This window comes from Meriones unguiculatus, chromosome 9 (assembly GCF_030254825.1).
Source record: "Meriones unguiculatus strain TT.TT164.6M chromosome 9, Bangor_MerUng_6.1, whole genome shotgun sequence".
Taxonomy (NCBI): Eukaryota; Metazoa; Chordata; class Mammalia; order Rodentia; family Muridae; genus Meriones; species Meriones unguiculatus.
The window spans coordinates 50,070,321-50,093,355 of NC_083357.1; the positions used below are offsets into that span (position 1 = coordinate 50,070,321).

General features: G+C 42.5%; 1 protein-coding gene across 4 annotated transcripts in view; it reads left to right on the forward strand.

The window, feature by feature from the left end:
• The first annotated feature begins 5,583 nt into the window (after positions 1-5,583).
• Pspc1 (paraspeckle component 1) overlaps positions 5,584-23,035 on the forward strand; it is an 86,443-nt gene continuing 68,991 nt past the window's right edge. Inside the window, exons 1-4 of one of the 4 annotated variants that reach the window (XR_002477432.2) lie at positions 5,584-6,171; positions 13,035-13,336; positions 20,578-20,673; positions 22,297-22,493. Coding sequence is in view for 3 of the 4 variants with exons in the window: in XM_021663825.2 (XP_021519500.1) it covers positions 5,803-6,171; positions 13,035-13,336; positions 20,578-20,673; positions 22,297-22,493 (964 nt within the window). In the remaining variant the exon portion in view is untranslated. The remainder of the gene's footprint in view (positions 6,172-13,034; positions 13,337-20,577; positions 20,674-22,296; positions 22,494-23,035) is intronic. The other 3 variants (XM_021663825.2, XM_060391144.1, XM_021663824.2) reach the window with 3 other exon arrangements.

Below are 23,035 nucleotides of genomic sequence, written 5' to 3' on the forward strand. Positions count from 1 at the left end.
TAGTTGGGCTATAGATTGTCACAGCTGTTCATTGTCTCATGGGAGGCGTGGCTTTTGCCAGCTCTTAACCACCTCATGGGGCACAGAGAGGGGTGTGGTCTAAGACTCTGAAGATATAAATTTGAGAGCCCAAGAAAGAGGAGATGGGTGTTGCGGGATGTGTTTGCTGTTGATAGAGATTGATATATCCCCAAAGACCCTACATCCTAAACAGCCGGGAGAAGTAAAGGAGTCTGTGCCTCCACTCTCCACTAATCTTCTCTCCCCTACCTAGGGTTGAGGGGGTTGGTTGGAAGAGAGGCCCTAGGGGAGCTGGGGACTCCCCAATAGCTAAACAGCTTCTGCTATAAGGAGACAGTTGTCTGAGTCCAGCCATCTCAAGGACACCTTCTCCATCTTGCTGGCAGGGTCAAACAAGTTCATGTTCCAGGCCCAGGAACTAACTCCAATCCTAATTGGTGCAAAACTGTAACAATAATTTGGCACAGATGTTTGTGCTTTGCAAACTTAAATAGTGTGTGATGTTCTGGCTCTGGTTTGCAATTTTGCTCCTGAGTATGTTCCTTGATCCTGAGTGATCAGTAGCAGCTTGATAACAATATTTTTTTTATCATCTTCATTGATCTGGTGTTTGAGTTATGTTGGATTTAAGTGGACCCCATAACAGTGTATAGACATATGTGCAGGCAAAACAATCACACACATAAAAATGAATAATTTTCAAAAGTCCCATGGGCTTAGTGGTTCAAACACAGAAATACCTTCCTTCCTTCTGGAAGCTCAGAGCACAGGACAGTTGCCAGCGGAGTTGTATTCTGAGACCTCTGCCCGGTGTCCAGATATCTGTTTTCTCTGGCTTCTCCATGTCTTTCGGGCACATCATAATCTTTTCTCTTCATAATGACATTAGTTGTGTTCATTTTGCTTCCATCCTTTTTGGCTTTATTTAATCTTAATTATCTTTTTAGAGACTCTCTTTCAAAATACAGTCACATTCTGATGTACTGGAGTTAGTGATAAGGCAAGGGTAGAACCAGGAGTATAAGCCAGGCAGTGCCACAGACATTATTAGGGAATAACGAGGACTTAGAAGATGAGTTAGCATAGAACATTTGAGTTATCTTTTAAAATAACAGCTTATCATTTATGCATATTTATGTGTGACTGTAAAAGTTCATATGCACTATATGTGTGCAGGTGTCCAGGAAGGCAGAAGAGAGCCTCAGATTCCCTGGAACTGGAGCTGGGGATGGTTGTCAGGCACCCTGTTGGTAATTAGAACCAAACTGGGTCCTCTGTAAGAGCAGTGAGTGCTCCTAGTCATGGAGCCATCTCTCCAACCTGGGGTATTTCTTTCAAGATAGAACCAAGAGTATTTGCTGCTTGGACACTGAGTATGTGGAAAGAAAGGGGTGCACTATGAACCTCCCACTGTTGGTTTCATGCTGTGGATGGAAGATAGTGCCTTTATGCAGTGGAAAGGACTGGGTGAGCTTAATGTAGGAAGAGTGCATAGCAATGGTGGGAACAGGTTGTCCTGTAGGAATTTAGGGTGTTTGTTTGAGACAGGTCCTTATGTAGTCCTTGAACTTGCCAAGAAGCAGAGCATGACTTTGAATTGATCCTTCTACCTCCATCCCCAAGTGCTGGGATTACAGGCACTCGGTGTCATGCCCAGCCCTAGACACATTCAGCCTGACATGCTTATTTTGCCATCTAGGTGCATAGTAACTCCATAACAGATTAAGAATTGTTCATTTTGGGGGCTGGAGAGATGGCTCAGTGGTTAAGAACACTGGCTGTTCTTCAAGAGGACGTGAGTTCAATTCCCAGCAACCACATGGTGACTTTCAACCATCTGTAATGGACTCTCATTCCCTCCTCTGCTGTGCATGAAAACAGTGTTCATATACATAAAATAAATAAATCTTAAAAAAAAAAAAGAATTGTTCATTGTTCATTTTGGGGTTGAGTTCAATTCCCAGCAGGAATCTGATGCCCTCTTCTGGCACGCAAGTGTACAGGCAGGTAGAGCACTCATATACATAAAACAAATAAATCAATCTTAAAAAAAAAAAGGAAATTGTTCAAGATGGGTGGGTGTGACCCACACTTTTAATTCCTGCCCTCACAGAGGCAGAAGGCAGATCTCTGTGACTAGAGACTGGCCTGGAAGAAAAACCAAAACCAAAACAAACAAATGAAAAGTTCATTTCAGGAGATCAGGTAGATTAACTGCTGAAACGAAGAACAAGACTGAAGGATGATAGATGATAACCAGTAGCCTTAGAGAAAAGCTTTGGCCGTTTATTCATTGGGACAAGAAGAGTGGGTGGTAGGAACACACGGGAGTAAGCTGGTTCTCGTGGTAAGGGTCTCCTCAGTAGTTTTATCTTCAAAATGTGTCCTTCTTTTTACAGTGAAAAAAACAGAGTGGATGTTGCCAGCTACAAGTGAGGGAGGGGAGGAGGGAAGTGTTGGTCTGAGGAAGATTTCATAACTAGTTTAAAAAGGTAGGAAAGAGATATAGAGATTATGGCCCCATAAAATACTTGTATTAATAGATCCAATACAAATTAAGGGAGGAAGAAAGTGAGACACAGAGAGAATTATGTTGGAATGAACTTTTATGACTTAGAATTTTTGTCAAAGGGATTAACAAACACATGGTCTTAAAGTTGAGAGAGGTCAAGGAGAAATGACGTACTTCACATCTAACTCCTGTGACATGAAATATAAAACACATCTATTTGGAAATTAATTCTGTTTGTTTTTTGTTTGTTTGTTTTTGTTTTTTGAGACAGGGTTATTCTGTGTAGCCCTGACTGTCCTGGAACTCGGAAATCCACCTGCCTCCCAACTGCTAGGATTAAAGGCATGAGCCAACACTGCCTGGCTAATTTATTTATATTTGCAGCCCATCCATGTTAGCTGCACATGTTTCGTCTTCCTATCTCAGCCTCTCAAACTCTGATTATGGATGTATGGATGTGGAATCTGCAATCACACCCAGCAGTGTCTAGAGAGACTTGTAGGAGACAGAAGCAGTCCTCAGAGGAGTCAAAATGCAGTTAATCCAGGACAGTCGGGAAAAACTGAGGCTGGAGGAATTTGCTGATACCTTCCTTCTTTCCTTCCTTTTTTTCTTTCTTTCTTGTTGTTGGTTTTTGAAAACAAGGCTTCTTTGTAGCCTTGGCTGTCCTGGAATTATCTCTGTAGACTAGACTGGCCTTGACCTCACAGAGATCTGCCTGCCTTTGCCTCCCGAATACCATGCCCTTTTTATTTCTTAATAAACTGCCTCTGTTTCTGATGCCTTTAATGCCAGCACTTGGCTGACAGAGGCAGGTAGAGCTCAGTGAGTTTCAGGACAGTGTGGTCTACACAGCAAGTTCCAGGACAGCCAGGGCTACCTAGTGAGACTCTGTTTCAAAATGAAAACAAAACTCAAGCTGCAGCACCAGGTAACATGTTTAATCTCCTCACCAGTCCAAAGCTTTTTTCCAGTTTTTGTTGATTTCAGGTAAAGTGCAGCATCTCTTCCCCCCCACCCCCCCGCAGCTAGTTTCTGTGAGGCACGTCTGTGAACCCAGCACTTCAAAGGTGAAGGCAGAAAGATCATCATTTCAGGGCTAGTCTCAGCTACACAGCGAGTCAGCCTGGAGTATAGGAGACCCTGCCACAAACAAATAAAGCTCCTAAGAAGATCTGCATAAAGGATTCTGTGTGAACATGTTTCTTATTTTACTTTGATTAACATGTAAGAATAGGTTTCGGCTGGGAGGCAGAAGCAGGTAGATCTCTGAGTTTGAGATCAGCCTAGCTAAACAGAAACCTGTTTTGAAAACAAAACAACAAAATCACATTTCCCAATTTTTAAAAAACTTTCTAAGAATGAATGTTTTGCCTGTGTGTATATGTACCCTGTGTATGCCTCGTGCACAGGGCCTGAAGAGGGTCAGATCCATGCAACTAGGTTGTGAACAGTCCTGTGGGTGTTAAAAGCCAGGTCTAAAAGAAGAGCTGTACCTTTAACCACTGAGCCATCTCTCCAGCTCCTGAGTTTCATATTGTACGAAAAACGGTCACTTTCATGAGAAACTGCTGAGCTCCTCTAGAGTGCCATGTGAGTTTAGTCACTTTTCATGGTCTTTGAGGATTCACCTTGTAAGTGCCAGTGGCTGTATGGGAGTAGGCTGAGGTGGGAGGTTCAGAATTCTCCACAAATCTTAACTTTCGCTACCTGAATCCTTACAAAGTAGGTTGGTGACATAGAAGTCTGGTCCACAGGGGTTTATGATCTCAGTACTAACTGTATAATCTATTCCAAGGAGCGCTCTAAAGTCAATAATCACAACACAGCTGGGACGGGCGGTGGTGCACACCCTTAGACACAGCTCTTGGAAGGATCTGTGTGAGTTCAAGGCCAGCCTCATCTACGCAGAGTTCCAAGGCTACGTAGACAGACTCTGTCTCAAAAAGAAAAGAAAACAAACAAAAACCTCCAAACCAAACCAAACTGAAATACAATTGTTTCAGAAAACCCCATTGAAGGGCTGGGGCCATAGCTCAGTGCTGGCATATGCAAAGGTGCGGGTTCAGTCCCAGCACTGACAAAATTGGATTTCTTAATCAGGAAATAACGATTTTCAACATTTTCATTATTTTCATCAGACTTTTCCTGCTTCCCAAGTGTTAGCTAGGATTACATGTGTGTGGGCTACCACACCTGCCAAAAGGTTTAAAGGTTTTTCTTTTTCCTTCCTCTCTCTCTCTCTTTTTTTTTTTTTTTTTTTTTAATCTGTGAGTTCCAAGCCAGCCAAGGCTACACAAAGAGATTATCATTACCTGGTGTGGTGACACATGCCTGTATTGCCAGCACTTAGCAGGCACACCTCTGTGGATCATATGTGGATCTCTGTGAGTTCGAGGCCAGCCTGGTCTATAAAGCGAGTCCAGGACAGACAGGGCTTCAGAGAAACCCTATACGCCCTCAAAAAAAAAATTTTTCTTTTTTGTTTTGGTCAGGTGTGCAGGTGCATCTTTGAATTCCAGGCAAGCCTGGTCTAACGAAGGAGTCCTAGGACAGCCAGGGTTAGAGAAAGCCCGTCTCAAGAAAAATAAAAGGAACCATTTTTTAATTTTTTCTTTTAATATATACATCTTGTTGGGTAGCCCAGGCTGACCTTGAACTCGGTATCCTCCTTTCCTAGTCTATCCAGTGCTGAAAACATGCAAGTTTTCATTTTCCCATTCAGTGATAATTACTGTAATATTTAAAAAGGCAAATACATTCCCTAAATTATTATGTTTCCACACTGTTACTGCACACATATACCCTGTTCCTCACATGCAGTGTCTGACCTGGGTGTCCCAGGACTGAGGCTGGAGGATCAAGAGCTCAAGGCCAGACTCGGATATACACAGTCGCAGCTGCAAAAAGCAAAGAACACAAACAGACCCCTCCCCCAAGGGTCTCCAATGTCTTAAGACGAGACGCCCCTAAGTGTGGACGGTAGCGCTCGCCACAGTGTGCGCACGCGCCGAGCTCGCAAACGGTCCGCGGCGGCGGGCTCTGCGCAGGCGCGTAGCGGAGGGGGCGGGACTCCAGCTCCGCGTCTCTTCCAACCGCAGTTTGAAGCAGCGCCATTTTGAGCCTTCGGCCGCGGCGGGCGTGATTGCGGGGAGGCAGGGTTCTCCTCCTTCGCCTGGCTTTCCTCGCTCCGTTTCCATAGCTACATGTGGAGACGTGTGCACCTCGACGCCTAGGCCGCATCCTGCATCCCCGGCGAACTCGCCAAGATGATGCTGAGGGGGAACCTGAAGCAAGTGCGCATTGAGAAAAACCCGGCCCGCCTTCGCGCCCTGGAGTCGGCGGCCGGCGAGGGCGAGCCGGTGGCGGCGGCGGCCATGGCGCTGACGCTGGCCGGGGAGCAGGCGCCGCCGCCCGCGCCCTCGGAGGAGCACCCTGACGAGGAGATGGGCTTCACCATCGACATCAAGAGCTTCCTCAAGCCGGGCGAGAAGACGTACACGCAGCGCTGCCGCCTCTTCGTGGGCAACCTGCCTACCGACATCACGGAGGAGGACTTCAAGCGGCTCTTCGAGCGCTACGGCGAGCCCAGCGAGGTCTTCATCAACCGCGACCGCGGCTTCGGCTTCATCCGCCTGGTGAGTCTGCGGCGGGCCGCGGGGACACAAAGAGGCCGCGGCTCGGCCCGGGGCGCCGCAGGGTTTCTGTCCTCTGCCGGTCTCGGGCTCGCGGCCGCGGGCTAGATCCGCGCACACGGGGTCTGGCGGGGGGCGGGGTCACGGAGGCCCCGCGTCGTCTGGGTTGGTAATCGTCTTGTGGGACGAAATCGCCAGCGGGGGTGAATTGGGAATGAGCTCGGTGAGAAATCTCAGCAGCTGACTTGTTCCTCGAAGGAACGATACGTAGTCATCCTTTTCCTTTCCGGAGGGTGTGCGTTGAAGGGCGGGGGGGGTGTAGCTCAGGGGCAGAACGCTGGCCAAGCGTGCCCAAGGCCCAGGGTTCCCTCTCCAGCATCTTTGCAGAGTACTCCCCCTCTGTCTTTGCGTTGCCTGCTGTCTACCCTAAGCCCCCGAGGTCAGCGCGCTCCTGACAGTAATTGGGGGCCAGCACGTGTTCCAGAGGTTAGCACAGTTCCAGCGGGTAGAGTCCTTGACCATCATGGAGAGGAGCATATCCAGCAGTAGCTGAGAGCCTACATGTTGATCCAGAAGCCGGAGGCAGAGAGAACTGAGAACGGCTGGGCTTTTGAAACCCCAAAGCCCACACACCTCTAATAAGGCCACACCTCTTAATCATTCTCAATATGAGCCTTTGGGGGCCACTCTTATTCAGACTACCACACTAACATTTGTACAGGAGGACAGTACACAGAGAAGTTATTTTTATGGTTATATCTTAATATTTGATTTTTCTTTTTTAGATGGTTTTTCTGTGTTGCCCTGGCTGTCCTGGAACTCACTTTGCAGACTCAGAGGTTTGCCTGTCTCTGCCTCCCAAGTGCTGGGATTAAAGGCATGTGCCACCACCTGGCTTTCTAGAAGTACTTTTAAAAAACGTATTATCACCGACCTGGGCATGGTGGTGTCCACCTTGAATCCCAGTACCTGGGAGGCAGAGACAGGCAGATTTCTGTGAGCTTGAGGCCAGCCTGGTCTACAGAGTGAGTGCCAGGGCTGTGCAGAGAAACTGTGACTCAAAAAAAAAAAAAAAAATACAAGTGTTTGTGTGTTTTTGTCTGCGTGTATGTGTCCGCCACCATGTATGGGCCTGATGTCCATGGAGGACAGAAGAAAGCATTGGATTCCCTTTCAGCTAGATTCATAGATGGTGGCCAGCCATTATGTAGGTGCTGAGAACCAAATCCAGATCCTCTGAAAGAGCAACAAATGCTTCTAACTGCTGAGCTATCTTTCCAGCCCCTAGAAAATACCTTTTTAAACAGAATTTTTGTTATTTCCACTTAAACTTATTTGTGTATATGTGCATGACAGCATACCTGTAGAGTCAGGGAACAGAAATAATTTAGCTCCTCTCACTTTGTTGGTCCCAGGGATACAGTTTAGGTCGTCAGTCTTGACAGCAAGTGCCTTTACCTAGCCAAGCATGGTGGTGGACACCTGTGCATTCACCACTCTGGGAAGCAGAAGCAGAGGCAGGCGGATCTGCAGATCCAGGCCAGGATAGCCAAGGCTACGAAGAGAAGCCTGTCTTGGAAAAAAAAAAAAAAGTGTCTTTACCTGCTGATCTATCTCCATTGTCCATAGAAATATTTTTTATTTGCTAATATTTATTTATTTTTGGAGACAGGATCCTGCTATGTATCTTTGTCTAGTCTAGAGCACACAGAAATCTGCCTGCCTTACCCTCCCAAGAGTATTGGGACTAAAGATGTTATATCCAGTCTTAATTTGTTAATCTTTGAAACACAAATTTCTTTTTTTTTTTTTTTTTTTGTTATTTTGAGACAGGGTTTCTCTATCTTGGACTCGATTTGTAGGCCAGGCTGGCCTTGAAACTCACAGCATTCCTCCTGCCTCTGCCTCCGCCTCCCTGAGTGCTGGGATTACAGGCGTGCACCAGCGAGTGCACCAGCGAGTGCACCAGCGAGTCCAGTTCTTTTATATTTCTGTTCGAGATAGGGACCAGTATAGACCAACCTGGCATCAAACTCACCCTATAGTACAGGGTGATCTTGAATTCCCAATGGTCCTCTTGTATGACATTTTTTGGGGGACTGTGAACAAATGTCTCCTTACTCTAGATTTTATTTATATATATTTTTTGTCTTAGGGTATGCCTATGTGTGCATGTCTGTGCATCATGTGAGTGTAGTGACGACTGAGGCAAGAATAAGGTGTCAGATCCTCTGGGATTGGAGTCACAGATGGTTGTGAGCTGCCGTATGGGTGTTGGGAACTGAGCCCAGGTCCTCTTAGAGAGTAGCTCGTGTTTCTATCCACCAAATCATCTCTCTAGCCCCTTGCCTTTAATTTATTGAAAATAATGTGTACATGTATGCATGTTCGCAGGCGTGTACACACACAAATAAAGAACCATACAACTTGTGGCAGATGGTACCTTGTGGGTTGTGGAGATTATACACAGGTTGTCTGGCTTGAAAGCAAGTCTTTTATCTGCTGGGCCGTTTCACCCAGCTCTGGGTAGCAGGACGTAAAAATGTTCTTGAGATTCCTTGCCTGCGTAAACATTTTGTACCAAGCATTAAAGATGGAGGTAGTTGACAAAAGTAAAAATTTACTTGATATAGCCAGACATGGCCATGATGGTGCATGCCTTTATAACACTTGGAAGGCTGAGGCAGATGGATTCTTGTGAGTTTGAGGGCCAGCCTGAGCTACATACTATGTTCCAGGACATCCAGGGCTATGTAGAGCGACCTGTCTCAAAAAAACTAAAAACGCACAAAATCATTTACTTGATGAAAAATTAAGACCCCCTCCCCCTATGAAATGACAGAAGTTGTGACTTGATGGTTGGGTCAATGAATGCATGGCAGGAGCTGCCCTTTAGAAACATTCTTTTTCAGTCTTACAGTTCCTACCAACATTTCATTCCAAAAAAATTGTAGGGATAGAGTTGCAGATGTTTGTATGCTTACCCATGGAGATTTTACAAAGATGGTCTGCCTTTTGTTTGTTTTTGTTTTTTGTTTTCCAAGAGAGGGTCTCACTATGTAGTTCTGGCTGTCCTGGAGACCAGGCTGGCCTCGAACTCGCAGAGATCTGCCTGCTTCTGCCTCCTGAGTGCTGGGAAGTACAGGCATGCTGTACCCTCTCCTGGCTTCTGCCAAATTTTTAATATGTTATCTCTCCACCAGTTTATGACTCTTAACATTCCAGCATGCTTGCCATTAACTAGAGCCCAGTATTTCTTTAGAATACTATATGTATTATGTATACACACAGTGAAAGACCTTTTTTTTTTTTTTTTGGCATGCATAGGTAAGTACTCTGCCACTGGCCTAAAAAAAAAAAAACAACACATTTTAAATGCATTGGTTTAGTGAGTTTTCACAAATGGAAATATCTGATTAACATAAACCCTTATATAAAAGTATAGAAACTCGATTTTTCCTCATATTCCTTTCTATTCCCAATTCCTTGATAGTATTTTAATTCAGTGCTGCTAGATTATATTACACATTGACTAGCAAAGTACTTGATTCTTTAGATAGTTATTGTTTGCTGCTGTTAATATTGTTGAGTTAGGATAAAAGCTAAGAAGACTTGAGTTGTGTGTGGTGATTGTGTGTACATGTTTGAGTGTACAGTACTGGGAGATTGGAATGAGGGCTTTACATATGTTAAGCAAGTGTTTATTTCACTGAGCTGTATCTCAGTCATCTAAAAAAATTTAATTATGTGAATTTGCATACATCTATGTGGGCATGGGAATGCAGGTCTCAGTGGCATCCAGAAGAGGGAGTTGGATTCACTGGAACTGAATTAGAGGTGGTTGTGATCTGCCTGATGTAGGTGATGGGAAGTGAATTCAGGCCCTATGCAAGAATGCAGTACACAACTTAGCATTTGAACCATCTCCAGCGCAAAGGTGGCCTACTCTATTTATTTATTTATTTAATGTTTATGATCCTCTTGATTTAGCCTCTTGAGTTTGGGGATTACAGGCTTATACCACTAAGACAAGGTACAGACTTTGGTATCTCTGAATAGGTTGGCTTTATTTGCATTTTTATAAACATAGTTTTATAGATGGGATTTTGCAGAAGAACTGTAACTTTTAGACTGTAAACATCTACTTTTAATTTTAGGAGAATTGACAGTATTTTTTTAATCTTCATCTGTGTGTTTTAGACATGCAAACCATGGTACAAGTGTGGAGGTCAGAAGACAACTTGGTTGTCTTGGTATTTGGTTTTGGGGATTGAACCCAGATCATCAGGCTTGGTGGCCTCACGTTTACCTGCTGGGCTGTCTTTCTGGCCTTTACTATTATTTGCAAAAATTCTTTTTTAGATTTATTTATTTATTTTGTTTTCTTTGAGACAGAGTTTCTCTGTGTAGCCCTGGCTGGCCTGGAACTTGTGGACCAGGCTGGCCTAGAATTTATAGAGAACCGCCTGCCTCTGCCTCCCAAGTACTGGGATTAAATGTGTTGTGCCGCCAACCCCTGACCTAGATTTATTAATTTATATGTGTTTTGTCTGTAAGTGTCTGTGTGCACCACATGCATGCTTGATGACCAAGGTCAGAGGAGGGTGCAGGAGCTTCTGGAACTGGAGTTAGGCCCCACTTGTGTGGTTGCTGGGAACTGGACCTCTTCAAGAACAGCAAATTCTCTTAGGTGTTGAGCCATCTTTCCAGTCCCCTTAAGTTGGTTGATAGATAAATTGATTGAGACAGAGTATCAGTATTAGCCTTGGTTGTCCTGGAACTTGCTCTGTAGACCAGGCTGACCTTAAACTCAGAGAGATTCACTTGCTCCTGCCTCTCAAGTGCTGGGATTAAAAGTATATGCTACCATGTCTAGCATATTTTTAATTTTTTTGAGGTCGTCATATATAGCTCAGGCCAGTTTTGGATTACTGGAATTCCTGATTTTTTTGCCTCTGCTTCTCAAGTTTAAAGGTGCTTGCCACCATGCTCAGCTGTGGTAAATATTTTAGAGATTGAATAAAAGGCGTTGTACCTTAGGCCCTCCCCCCCTCTTTTGTGTAGTCCTGGCTGTCCTGAAACTTGCTCTGTAAAACAGACTGGCTTTGAACTCCTGCCTCTGCCTCCCCAGTGCTGGGATTAAAGGTTGTGTACCACTACTAGAAGTAGATACACTTCTTTTTAAATTTTACTTTTTAATATTACAGTTTATTTACTTTGTATCCCAGCTGTAGCTCCCTCTCTCATTCCCTCCCAATCCTTCCCTCCCTCCCTGATAAACTTCTCATATAAGCATATAAAAGCTCTTTGTGGTCGTGGAGAGTTCCCAGAGCACAATGAAGAACATTTCTATTAAATTTATCAGTTATTTATTATTATATATACTTACCTTGTACCGCAAGTGTGAAATCTCCAAGAAGGAAGTTTCTCTTTGAATTCTTTGCTAGATCTAGGTATTGTGTGTGCGTGCGCGCATGCGCGTGAGTATGTATGACCATGCCAATGTTTTTAATAAATTAGTGCCCTCACAGCACACATGTGGAGGTGTAAGAACCCCTTTGGGAATCTGTACTTCTTTTTAATTTATTTATTTATTTTTGTTATGTATATGAGTGCTCTATCTGCATGCCAGAAGAGGACACCAGATCACATCACAGATGGTTGTGAACCATCCTGTGGTTATCTGGAGTTGAACTCAGGACCTTGGGAGAACAGACAGTGCTCTTAGCCACTGAGCCATCTCTCCAGCCCTGGGAATCTTTTTTTTTTTTTTTTTCCTTCTGTGGATCCTAGGGGTCAGACATCAGTCATCTTGCTTGATGATAAGTACCCTTACCTGCTCAGGCATCTTATTGGCTTGTTGTTTGTTTTGGGAGATAGGGTCTCATTGCAAAGCAAGTAACAAGTAATTTGTGGACTGTAACAGTTCTTGCCTTCCTATTAAGCAAGAGTGCATAAGTACTTACAAACTAGAAAATACACTCATTTATGGCACAGAGAACTTTGTAGCTGTGCACAGCCGAAATACCTAAATTGCAGCACTTGGGAGATTGCTCAAATCTGACTAAATCACTTGCTTTTCATTATAATGGAGAAAACTTAGTCCATGAATTTGAATTTGACTCTCTCCCATGTTACCAAAAAGATATGTAGCCCAGGTAGGTGTTTTTGGAGGAGTGATTAACAAACCTAATGGTCGTGTTTGCAGATAACGTGGATAGGCTGCAGTGCTAATTTGATTTACTGTAGTATCGGCCAGCATGGTAGCACATGCTTATGTCTTAGCTCTCACACAGGGGAAGCAGGGGTGGTGGAGGAAGGGGCAACTTTGAGGTCAGCCTAGGCTGCATAGGGGTACTGTGTCTCAAAAAACAGCCCGTAAATAAATAAATGAACCAATAAATCATTGTCAAAATTGAGGCAGGTATGAAGAATTACTGTTTTTATGGTAGTTCTAGAAACTGATACTTGTTCTCAAAAAATACTGATTTTTGGTTTTTGGTTTTGTTTTTTCAAGACAGGATTTTTCTGTGCATTCCCTGGCTGACCTGGAACTTGCTCTGTAGACCAGGCTGTCCGAGAACTCAGACCTGCCTGCCTCTGCTTCCTGAGTGCTAGGATTAAAGGCTTGTGCCACTACTGCTGGCTGAAGTTGTTTTTTTTTTTTTTTTTTAAGTTTTAAAAACTAAAAAAATATTTACAGTGATGTTTTGAATATGCAGTAAAAGCATGTGATGCCAATGTTAAAGATAAAATGGGCCTTATTATCTGTTTCCCAGGGTTACCTAGTCTCTTCCTTAGAGCCAAACCACTATTTTAATTTTTTGTTACTCAACTTTTAAAAAATGACTTTTCCTCCTAAAAAGGAATCCAGAACACTGGCTGAAATTGCAAAAGCAGAGCTGGATGGCACCATACTGAAGAGCAGACCTCTCCGAATTCGCTTTGCTACACATGGAGCAGCCCTAACAGTCAAGAACCTTTCTCCAGTTGTTTCCAATGAGCTTCTAGAGCAAGCATTTTCCCAGTTTGGTCCAGTAGAGAAAGCTGTTGTGGTTGTGGATGATCGTGGTAGAGCTACAGGAAAAGGTTTTGTAGAATTTGCAGCGAAACCTCCTGCACGAAAGGCTCTGGAGAGATGTGGTGATGGGGCATTCTTGCTGACAACGTAAGTTTTAACTCTCTGTCCTCTCTCCAGTTAAATATGGACTTGTGTGTATTTGGAATTCTGTTTTTTTTTTTTTATTTTGGTTACTTATCTCTCAATGTCTGTCTATTTGAGACAAGGTCTCAATGTGTAGCTCTGGATGGCTCAGAGCTCACTATGGAGATAGGCTGGCCTCAAACTCAGAGAGATCCATTTTCCTCTGACTAGTGAGTGAAGGGATTAAAAGTGAATGTGTGCTAGTAGGCCTGGCTTAAAAAAAAGAAAAAGTGGGTTTTTTCCCCCTTTATTTTTTAAATCTAGCTGCAGATGTTGGCTTTGAACTTGCAGCAGTCCTGTGCCTCAGTCTCCTGAGTATTGGGTTTACAAGTATGTGCCATTATATGTGGTTTGTTCTGGAATAATATTTTTTCCTTGTAGTTGTTTCTTCCATGTTTGCATATGATTAAGTAGATACTGATTTTATTATGTATATAATATTCTGTCTGCATGTACACCTGCAGCCCAGAAGAGGGCAGCAGATCTCATTTTAGATGGTTGTGAGCCACCATGTGGTTGCTGGGAATTGAACTCAGGACCTCTAAGAGCAGCCATTGCTCTTAACCTCTGAGCCATCTCTCCAGCCCTTAAGGAGATATTGAATTCTCATAGTTTTTTTGTGTATACTATTTACTAGAAATCATATATATTAATCCTTTAACAAATTTTAGCTTTTGTGAGTATAATTTTTTTTATATCCAAAACCATGTTGTTTTAAATGTAGAACCCAATAAAGATTTTGGTTTTTGGGTACAAGAGTCTTACTTTGCTTCATAGTGCAGGCTGGCCTGGAACCCTCCGTATGTGTAGCCGACCTTGAGGTTATAGCCCTCATGCAGCTTCCCACGTACCTGAGTTAAAGGCATGTGTGGTGCCTGGCTGCCTCGCAGAATTGTGCTGTTGCTGTTTGAGATGTTGTTGTAGCTGAGGGTGACTCTGAATTCATTCTAGTGGTTGTGGTTATAGGAGTGTGCTGCCATGCTCAGCCTTGGGATAAGTTGTTCAGTTTCATGACCTGTCAGACTGTTTTACAATGTTGTCATTTTACTTTTGATTCCCAGAGTGATAAATGACAGTTCTATAGTCCTACCATCTTCCTGTTTCTAGACTTAAACATTAGACGTGTTTCATTGCAGGTTAAATCACATTTATTTTTCCTGATGACTAAGGTTGAACATCTTTTTTGTGTGCTTTTGGCTGTGTTATATCAGATATAGAAAATAAAGTGTGAATTTTTTTTTGCCCAATTTTCTCCTATTTTAGTTGGTTAGTTTTTTCTTTTTCTGAATTATATAATCTAAGTAACATCAGTATTATAAATATTTCTTTCAGTCTGTGGCTTGCATTTTTGTTTTGAATTAAGATCTTTCTATATATTCTCTTTGTAGACCAGGTTACCCTTGAACTCCATCTGCCATTGCCTTCCAAGTAGTTGGAAAGATGCATGCCACCATATCCAGCTTGTGGCTTGTGCTTTAGGAAGTATGGGTAGTGCTGGGGATGGAACCCAGGGTCTTGTACTTGGTAGACAGGCTCTCAACTTGAGCCACTTTATCGTGAGCATTTTAAAATTTCCTTTCAAATTTCTAATTTAAGTTTTATTTTATTTTTAAGTGTGTATATGTATTGGTATGTTTGCACATGACCACAGTTTCTGTTGGAGGCCAGAGGTGTCGGACATTAGATTCCCCTCACCCTGGAGTTTTAGGTACTTGTGAACCTCCAAACACTGTGAACCTCACAGCTGTGGTATGGTGTCACATGCCTCTAATCCCAGAACTCAGGGAGGCAAAGGCCTCTGAGAGCTTTAGGCCAGCCTGGGCTACACAGGACAGCCAGGGCTACACAGAGAAACCCTGTCTTGAAAAACAAAACAGACAAAAAGAAATTGAACTCCAGTTTTCCGCAGGACCACCATGTGTTTTTAACCACTGAGCCCTCTCTCTAGAGAAGCAATTCTCAACCTGTGGGTTGAGACACCTTTGGAAAGTCACATATTTGATATAAAAATCATTATGAAGTAGCAAAGAAAATAATTTATGGTTGGGGGTCATCGAAACATAAGGAACTACATTAAAGGGTCACAGCATTAGGAAGATTGAGAACCAGTGTTCTAAAAGCCCCCCCCCTTTTTTTTGAGATAGGGTGTCTCTCTGTAACAGCTCTGGCTGTCTTGGAACTCACTTTGTAGACCAGGCTGGCCTCAAACTCAGAAATCTGCCTGCCTCTGCCTACTGAGTGCTGGGATTAAAGGTGTGCACCACCATGCCCAGCTCACATTTTAAATTTTTTTTTTATTTTTTATTTATTATGCATTTATTATGTTCTATCTGCATGAATGTGTCCACACCAGCAGAGGGCACAAGATCTCACTATAGATGGTGGTGAGCCATCATGTGGTTGCTGGGAATTGAACTCAGGACCTCAGGAAGAGCAGCCAGTGCTCCTAACCTCTGAGCCATCTCTCCAGCCCACATTTTAATTTTTTTAAATAGTGATTTTCAAAGAACAGTAGTAGCAGGAGTTAGTGGTGCTCCTGAGCCACCTGATGTAGGTTTTGGGAATTGAACTAGGGTTCTCTGGAGGAGCAGTACCACGATTAACTGCTGAGTCATAAGTCATATTTCTACCCCATAATGTTAGCAATCAAGTCATTTCCAACACCCTGCCCTGAGACCCAGAGGCAGTTCCCACCATAGGTGCAGTGTATAAAAGCCCCCTGCCCCCATCTCTCCGGTTCCTTATCTGTTTGGTCTTTGCTCTCTTTCCCTCCCTCCCTTCCTCCCTCTCCCACTCACTCTGTCAGTCCATATTTGTCTTGTTGTTTGTCTGTCTGCCTCTATCTCTTCTCCATGTCCCTACAGTGAGATGGCCTTTCCTTCTCTGCCTTCCCCAATAAACCTCTTTACACCCAACCTCTGTTGGATGACATAATTTCTTAGTGGCACACCTTGGCACTGGCCTGTCAAAGGTACCCTCTCCTTCGACATCCTATCCTGATGGCTGACTTCAGCTGAGCCCTCCATTATTCTTTACAATAGAATACCTTTCAACTTGCTGATAAACAATCCATTAGGTGGGACTGTTCGGTGGGAGAAGCCTTAAAAATTGGAACTCGAGGGTTTTTGTTGTTGTTTTTCCTTTGGTGTGTGTATGTGTGTGTATGTGTGTGAAAATACCAACAAAGGCCAGAGACCAGTTATTGGTTGTCTTCCTCTGGAGTTGGCCATCTTATTTTTGAGACAAGATCTCACTGGGACCTGAGACCCACTGACATGATTAGCTATGCTAGCTGGCCAGTGAGCTCCAGGTACATAGACCTGTCTCTGCCTTTCCAACTCTGGAATTACAGGTATCTGCCCCACTTGTCTTTTCACATGTATGTTGGGGATTGAGCTCAAATCCTAATGTTAGCAGTCAAGCACTTTACTGATCCAGCCTTGCTCCATAACTCCCAGTTTAACATAGATTTTTTTTTTAGTCATTTTATCCACATATTCCCATATTTGTTAAATAAAACTAGCAATTGTATCTATAAAACAGAATTTAAGTCAAGATTTAAAAACTTCTATTAATACCTAAGATGAAATTGAAGTTAAAAAAAAAACCAGCATGAAATAATGGGCAAAGAAAGCTTCTATAAGGAGTGGTAAGCATAATGAAACCGTGGGTGCTAATGTGGTAACATACTTCCCACTGAAGATAAAATGGGACAGTTCTTTCAGTACTTAAACCACATATTCCTCACTTTTCTTACATGATGGGATCAAGGGGCTTGTGAATGATCTAATTGTTCCTGTGTCTGTTCAGGAACGAGACAAAAAGTTACGGGAGACTTGTACATTTTGCGTTTGTTAAATTTTAGACCAGAAGGTTGTCCTTCCATCTCCCCTCATATTAAGTTATTTAGGGGCCTGTATCCACAGAAAAGTTAAAAATTATAGTACCTGATGTGTTTGGTTTTTTCCCTCCCTTTCTTCTTTCCCTCCCTCTCCCCTCCTCTCCGCTCCCCTCTCCTTCTGTCTTCTCTCTCTCCTTCCTTCCTTTCTTCCTTCCTCTCTTCCTTCTCCCTCCCTCCCTCCTTCCCTTCATCCCTACCTCCCTTGCTGGCTATCCTGGAATTTGCTTTGTAGACAGGCTAGCCTTGAACTCACCACCTGGCTTTCATCTTGTATCTGACATGTCAGAACTAACATTTCTCTCTGAATTTCATTTTCTCTTTCCTTTGGTTGCATAAAGTTCACCTCGTCATGGCATGTTGTGAGAAATGGCTTAGTACCTTTTCCTTGAATCTCTTTAAAAATTTTTTGAAGGGCTTGGAGCGATGGCTTAGCAGGTAAGAGCATTTGCACCTCGAATGGCAGTTCACAACCATCCCTAGCTCCAGTTCAGGAAGTCTGGCATCAGCTTCTTGACTTCATGGGCACCAGGCATACATGAAGAATACTCACACACATGTGAGCAAAACACATACACATTAAAAAAAACCCGTAAATACAATTTTCTTTGACAGATGGATTTGGCCTTTTGTTATTGAAGCAATGTGCATAACTTTTGCCTCATTGTCCTTAGTGCTGGGGACAATGAATCTTACCATCAAGACATATTTTTTGCGGGGGGCAGGGGCAGGCGGTTGACACAGGGATTCTCTGAAGCCCCTGGCTCTCCTGGAACTCGCTCTGTAGACACGCTGGCTCGAACTCTCCGCCTTCCTCTACCTCCCTGGGATTAAATAAAGGCTTGTGCCACTATTCCTGACTAGAAATAAATTTTTTATTTTATTTTTTATATTTTATTTTATTAATTTAATTTGAGACAGGGTTTCTCTGTGTAGGCCCGGTTGTCCTGGACTCACTTGCTTTGTGGACTGGAATGTCATTTGAATTCACAGTTATCCACCTGCCTCTGTCTCCCAGAGTACTGGGATTAAAGGTGTGTGCTACCATGCCTTGCTAGAAATAATTTTTTAAAGAAATGATTTTCAGCCTTCCACCCTTCTTTGCTCTTTCTTTAAATTATTTATTATATGTGTCTGTGTAACTTGTGTGTATGTAGTCTGTACCTCGTGCATGCCTGCTGTTAGTGGAGCCAGAAAAGGGGGTTGGCTCTGTTGTGAGCTGCCATGTGGGTGCCAAGAATTGAACCTGGATTTTTTTGGAAGAACAGCCAGTGCTCTTAGCTGCTGAACCATCTTTTTAGCCCTCTGCTTTTCTTTTTTTTTTCTCTCTCTCTCTTTTTCTTTTTACTCTACTCTTTCTTTCTTTCTCTCTCTCTCTCTCTCTCTCTTTCTTTCTTTCTTTTTTTTTAATGGCTTCTTCTATAGCTCAGTTGCCATGTAGTTTAATATGACTTTGAACTTAGTTTTCTCCAGCTTCTGCTTCCTGGGTTCTATGATTATAAGCACTGCCATGTTCGATTTTATTCATCTTGATTCTCATGATCTCACTCTTCCATTTTACCTAAGACCATAGAAATGTAAGAAGGGTTTCTGGGCGTAGCTGTCAGCATCCATTTCTGTCTCTCTTAAATTTCTAATTGTGTCTTGGGTCTTTTACATTCCTCCTCACCCTATGACTGATTTAGGTCTCATTTTAGGCTTTAGCATCCTTTTTGTTTTTCTTATCTGAGACAAAGAGCCTTATGAAGCCCAGCATGGCCTGAACACTCTGTAGGTCAAGGATCACATGAACTCCTCATCCTCCTGCCCGCTGTACCTCACAAGAATAATACGTACAGCACCACACTCATCTTTAGCTTTTTTTTTTGAAGAGGGAACATGGATTTATTAAGGAACATTGAAAACTACAGAAAGTGTCAGCAAAAAGGAAAAGGTTTATTTCAGCTTATAGTTGTGGTCCATCATAATGAGAAGCCAGGAAAGGAACTGAAGCAGAGGGCATGGAGGAATGCTGCTTACTTGCTCTCTTAGTTTGTTCAGTTTGCTTTTTTTGGGGGGAGACAGTTTCGGTGTAGTCCTGGCTGTCCTAAAGAGGCTGTCCCTCTTTAGACAGTGCTGGTTTCAAATTCACAAAGCTCTGCCTGCCTCTGCCTCCCAAGTACTGAGATTTAAGGCCTGTGCCACCACTGCCCAGTTAGTTTCCTTCTTTATACATCCCAGGACTGCCTGCTAGACCCTTATACATCAATCAAGAAAATGCCCATAGGCCAGCATATGACACTTCCTTTTTGAATAAATTTTATTTTTATTAATTACAGTTTATTCCCTTTGTATCCCACCTGTAACTCCCTCCCCCTCCATCTTCCCTCCCAATCCTACCCTTCCTCCCTCTTCTCCACCCAAGTCCCTCCCCCAGTCCACTGATAGGTGAGGTCCTCCTCCCCTTCCCTCTGATCCTAGCCTATCAGGTCTCATCAGGACTGGCTGCATTATCTTCCTCTGTGGCCTGGTAAGGCTGCACCCCCGTGAGGGGAAGATGATCAAAGAGCAGGCCAATCAGTTTATGTCTTTCTTAGTTGATGTTCTATAATAGTTACTTTTCTGTTGCTGTGATAAAACAAGTATGACCGAGGCAACTTAGAAAGGAGTGAATTTATTTGAGCTTATAATTCAGAGGGAACCGTCAGTTCCATGATGGTAGAGTGAAGAAGGCGTGGCTGCTTGAGCAAGAAGCTCACATCTTGAACTGCAAGCACAAAGTAGAGTGAGCAAACTGGGAGTTGTGGAAGTTGTTGAAACTCTCAGAGCTCTCCAGTGACCTACTTCTATTAAGGGTAGACGTCCTAAGTTGCCCAGTACTACCAGCTATGGATCAAGTATTGAAATGTCCCAGGCTGTGGGGCATTTTCTCATTTCAACCCCTACAGATTCTGTCTTAAGATGACTCTGGCTTTTGTCAACTTGACAAAATAACTAACCAACACCTGCCCACCTATTCTGATACAGAGCTTAAAAATTAACTATTTTCGTGGTAAGGTCTCACTGTGTAGCCCTAACTATCATGGAACTTGCTTTATAGACCAGGCTGGCCTCAAATTCACAGATCCTCTTGCCTCTACCTCCCCTGTACTGGTAATATAGATGTGTGCCACTGTGCCTGGCTTAATTTTTATCTATGAATATGCATGATACTTAGACAGTTCTTAACTGTGACATTTTCAAGTCATTTTTATTATAAAATTTTAGGAGCAGAGGTTAATTGTACTTAGGAACTAATTTTTATTAATGCCTTTATACTTTTATCTAGAACACCTCGTCCAGTCATTGTAGAACCCATGGAACAGTTTGATGATGAAGATGGTTTACCAGAGAAGCTAATGCAGAAAACTCAACAATACCATAAGTAAGACTTGATTAATAAAGATGTTTTAGATATGTATTGTCTAGGGTATATTACATTTTTATGAAGTACTATTAGAATATAATTTGGTTGAGAGACTGATTTGGTCTCTATGACATTTTTTTTTTCTAAAAACTTTATTTTAATTATATGTATATGTGGCTGGGTGTATGGGTATGTACCACATGTGTGCAGGAAGAGGCATTGGAGTTCCTGGAGCTGGAGTTACAAGTGCTTGTGAGCTGACTTACAAGAGCCAAACCTGGGCCTTCTACAAGACGAGTGATTGTTCTTAAGCGATGAGTCATCTCTCCAGCCACATTATTTCCTTTTTATACATGGGTGAAACACACTAATTTTACTTAGAAAAGTCTCTAAAAACATACATACATACATACATAACTACATACCATAACATACATTCATTCACTCGTCTATCTAGCTATCTATCTACTTACTTTTATTTATCTATCTACCTACCTGTCTGTCTGTCTGTCTACTTGCCTGCCTTCCTACCTACCCATCATCTTAATTTGAGATGGGTCTTGAACTCATAGATCTGCCTGCCTCTACATCCTCCCCTCTTCTCTTTACCTCTCACCCTCACCCATACATACCAAATCCTGTGCCTTATTCTCTCTACTCCTGACCTAAATTCCTGCTCCCTGTATATGATTCTTGCTAACTACCTGTTCTTGCTCTGTGATAACTTTCTGTATTAGCATTTGGAATTTTGTCACATCAGTTCATTTTCCCTTCATCTCCAAATAAAATGAAAATTCCAATTATAAGGTTTCTATAGGTAAGGTGAGAATTGTGCTACTCCTAATACATTTAACAGAAACTGCTCACAGCTGAGAATGATTAAAGAGTTTGTTTGAATTTTGGGTGTATTCAAAGCTCTTGTTTATTGTATTTTTTGGCCACACACTATGTAGACCAGCCTGGCCTTGAACTCAGAGATCCTCCTGTCTCATGTTTCCTGAGTGCTGGGATTAAAGGAATGTACCACCAAGCTTGGGCCATTTTTATTTTTCATTTAGTCATTTGTTTGCTCGTTTATAATTTGACTTTTGAAAATAAGTATATGCATAGTTGTGCCATAAATATAACATAGAATATAATAGGAATTGTATTATTACATACTTGAGATACAACATAACTTAAATATGTAACTACAGGTAGAGTGAAGTGGTTTGTTATCGTTAGTCCAGCCACTTAACTTGGTTCATAACAAAATGTTTTTATTACTAAGAAAATCTGATTCTAGGACTATTAATTAGGATTCATTGGGTTTGTATGTTGCAGATTTCATTATGTGTAGTAGTTGAACAAAAACCTGAAAATCTTTATGAGAGGTAGCAATAATACATAGGTTGGAGGAGGTTGGAGCAGTGCATTTCGTAAGTTTGAATCATGGTTTCATTACTTATTAGTTGGGAGCTTTTGGGGAAATTTCATAAATTCATGTTTATAGACTCAAGATACTGTCTTGAGACAATGTACAATGCCTACCTGTGTGGGCCATAAGTATTATAAATATCTAATAAGTGGTCGTTGTTATTATTTTCTATTGTGGTTTACCTTGTAAGTATCCATTTTTGTCTGATTTTAATATTAATATAGGGAAAGAGAACAGCCCCCACGGTTTGCTCAACCTGGGACGTTTGAATTTGAATATGCATCTCGATGGAAGGCTCTTGATGAGATGGAAAAGCAGCAGCGTGAACAGGTTGATAGAAACATCAGAGAAGCCAAAGAGAAACTGGAGGCAGAGATGGAAGCTGCTAGACATGAACACCAGTTAATGCTAATGAGGCAAGGTAAAAGAGATGTGCCACTGTGTACATTGTTATCTTGTTGTTAGTTGTGGTTTTGGAGATGGCATTTTTATGTAGACCAATCTGGATTTGAACTTACAGAGATCTGCTTGTCTCCACCTTCTGAGTGTTGTGTACTAGTATTAACTTGCTAATTAGTAGTTCAGAAATAAAAGTTTTAACTCAATATATTAGATAATTTTTTTTTTTTTTTTTTTTTTTTTCTGAGAGAACTTTCTGTGCTTGTTTTAAAGACAGTCCTACCTGGTAACTTAGGCTCTGCTTGACCTCCTGATTATCTTGAATATTGGATTACAGACATGGGCCACACTGTTGATGCTTTCAGCCTGTGAAAGTGTGAGGAAGCTGGAGAGATGGCGCAGCAGTTAAAAGCACTGCTTGTTCTAGAGGATCCAGGTTTGATTCCCAGCACCTGAATACAAGCAGCTCATATCTGTCACATCCAATCCCAAGGGTTCCAATGCCCTTTTCTGGCCTCCTTGTGTACTGAATGTACATAGGTTACAGGCATACATGCAGGCACA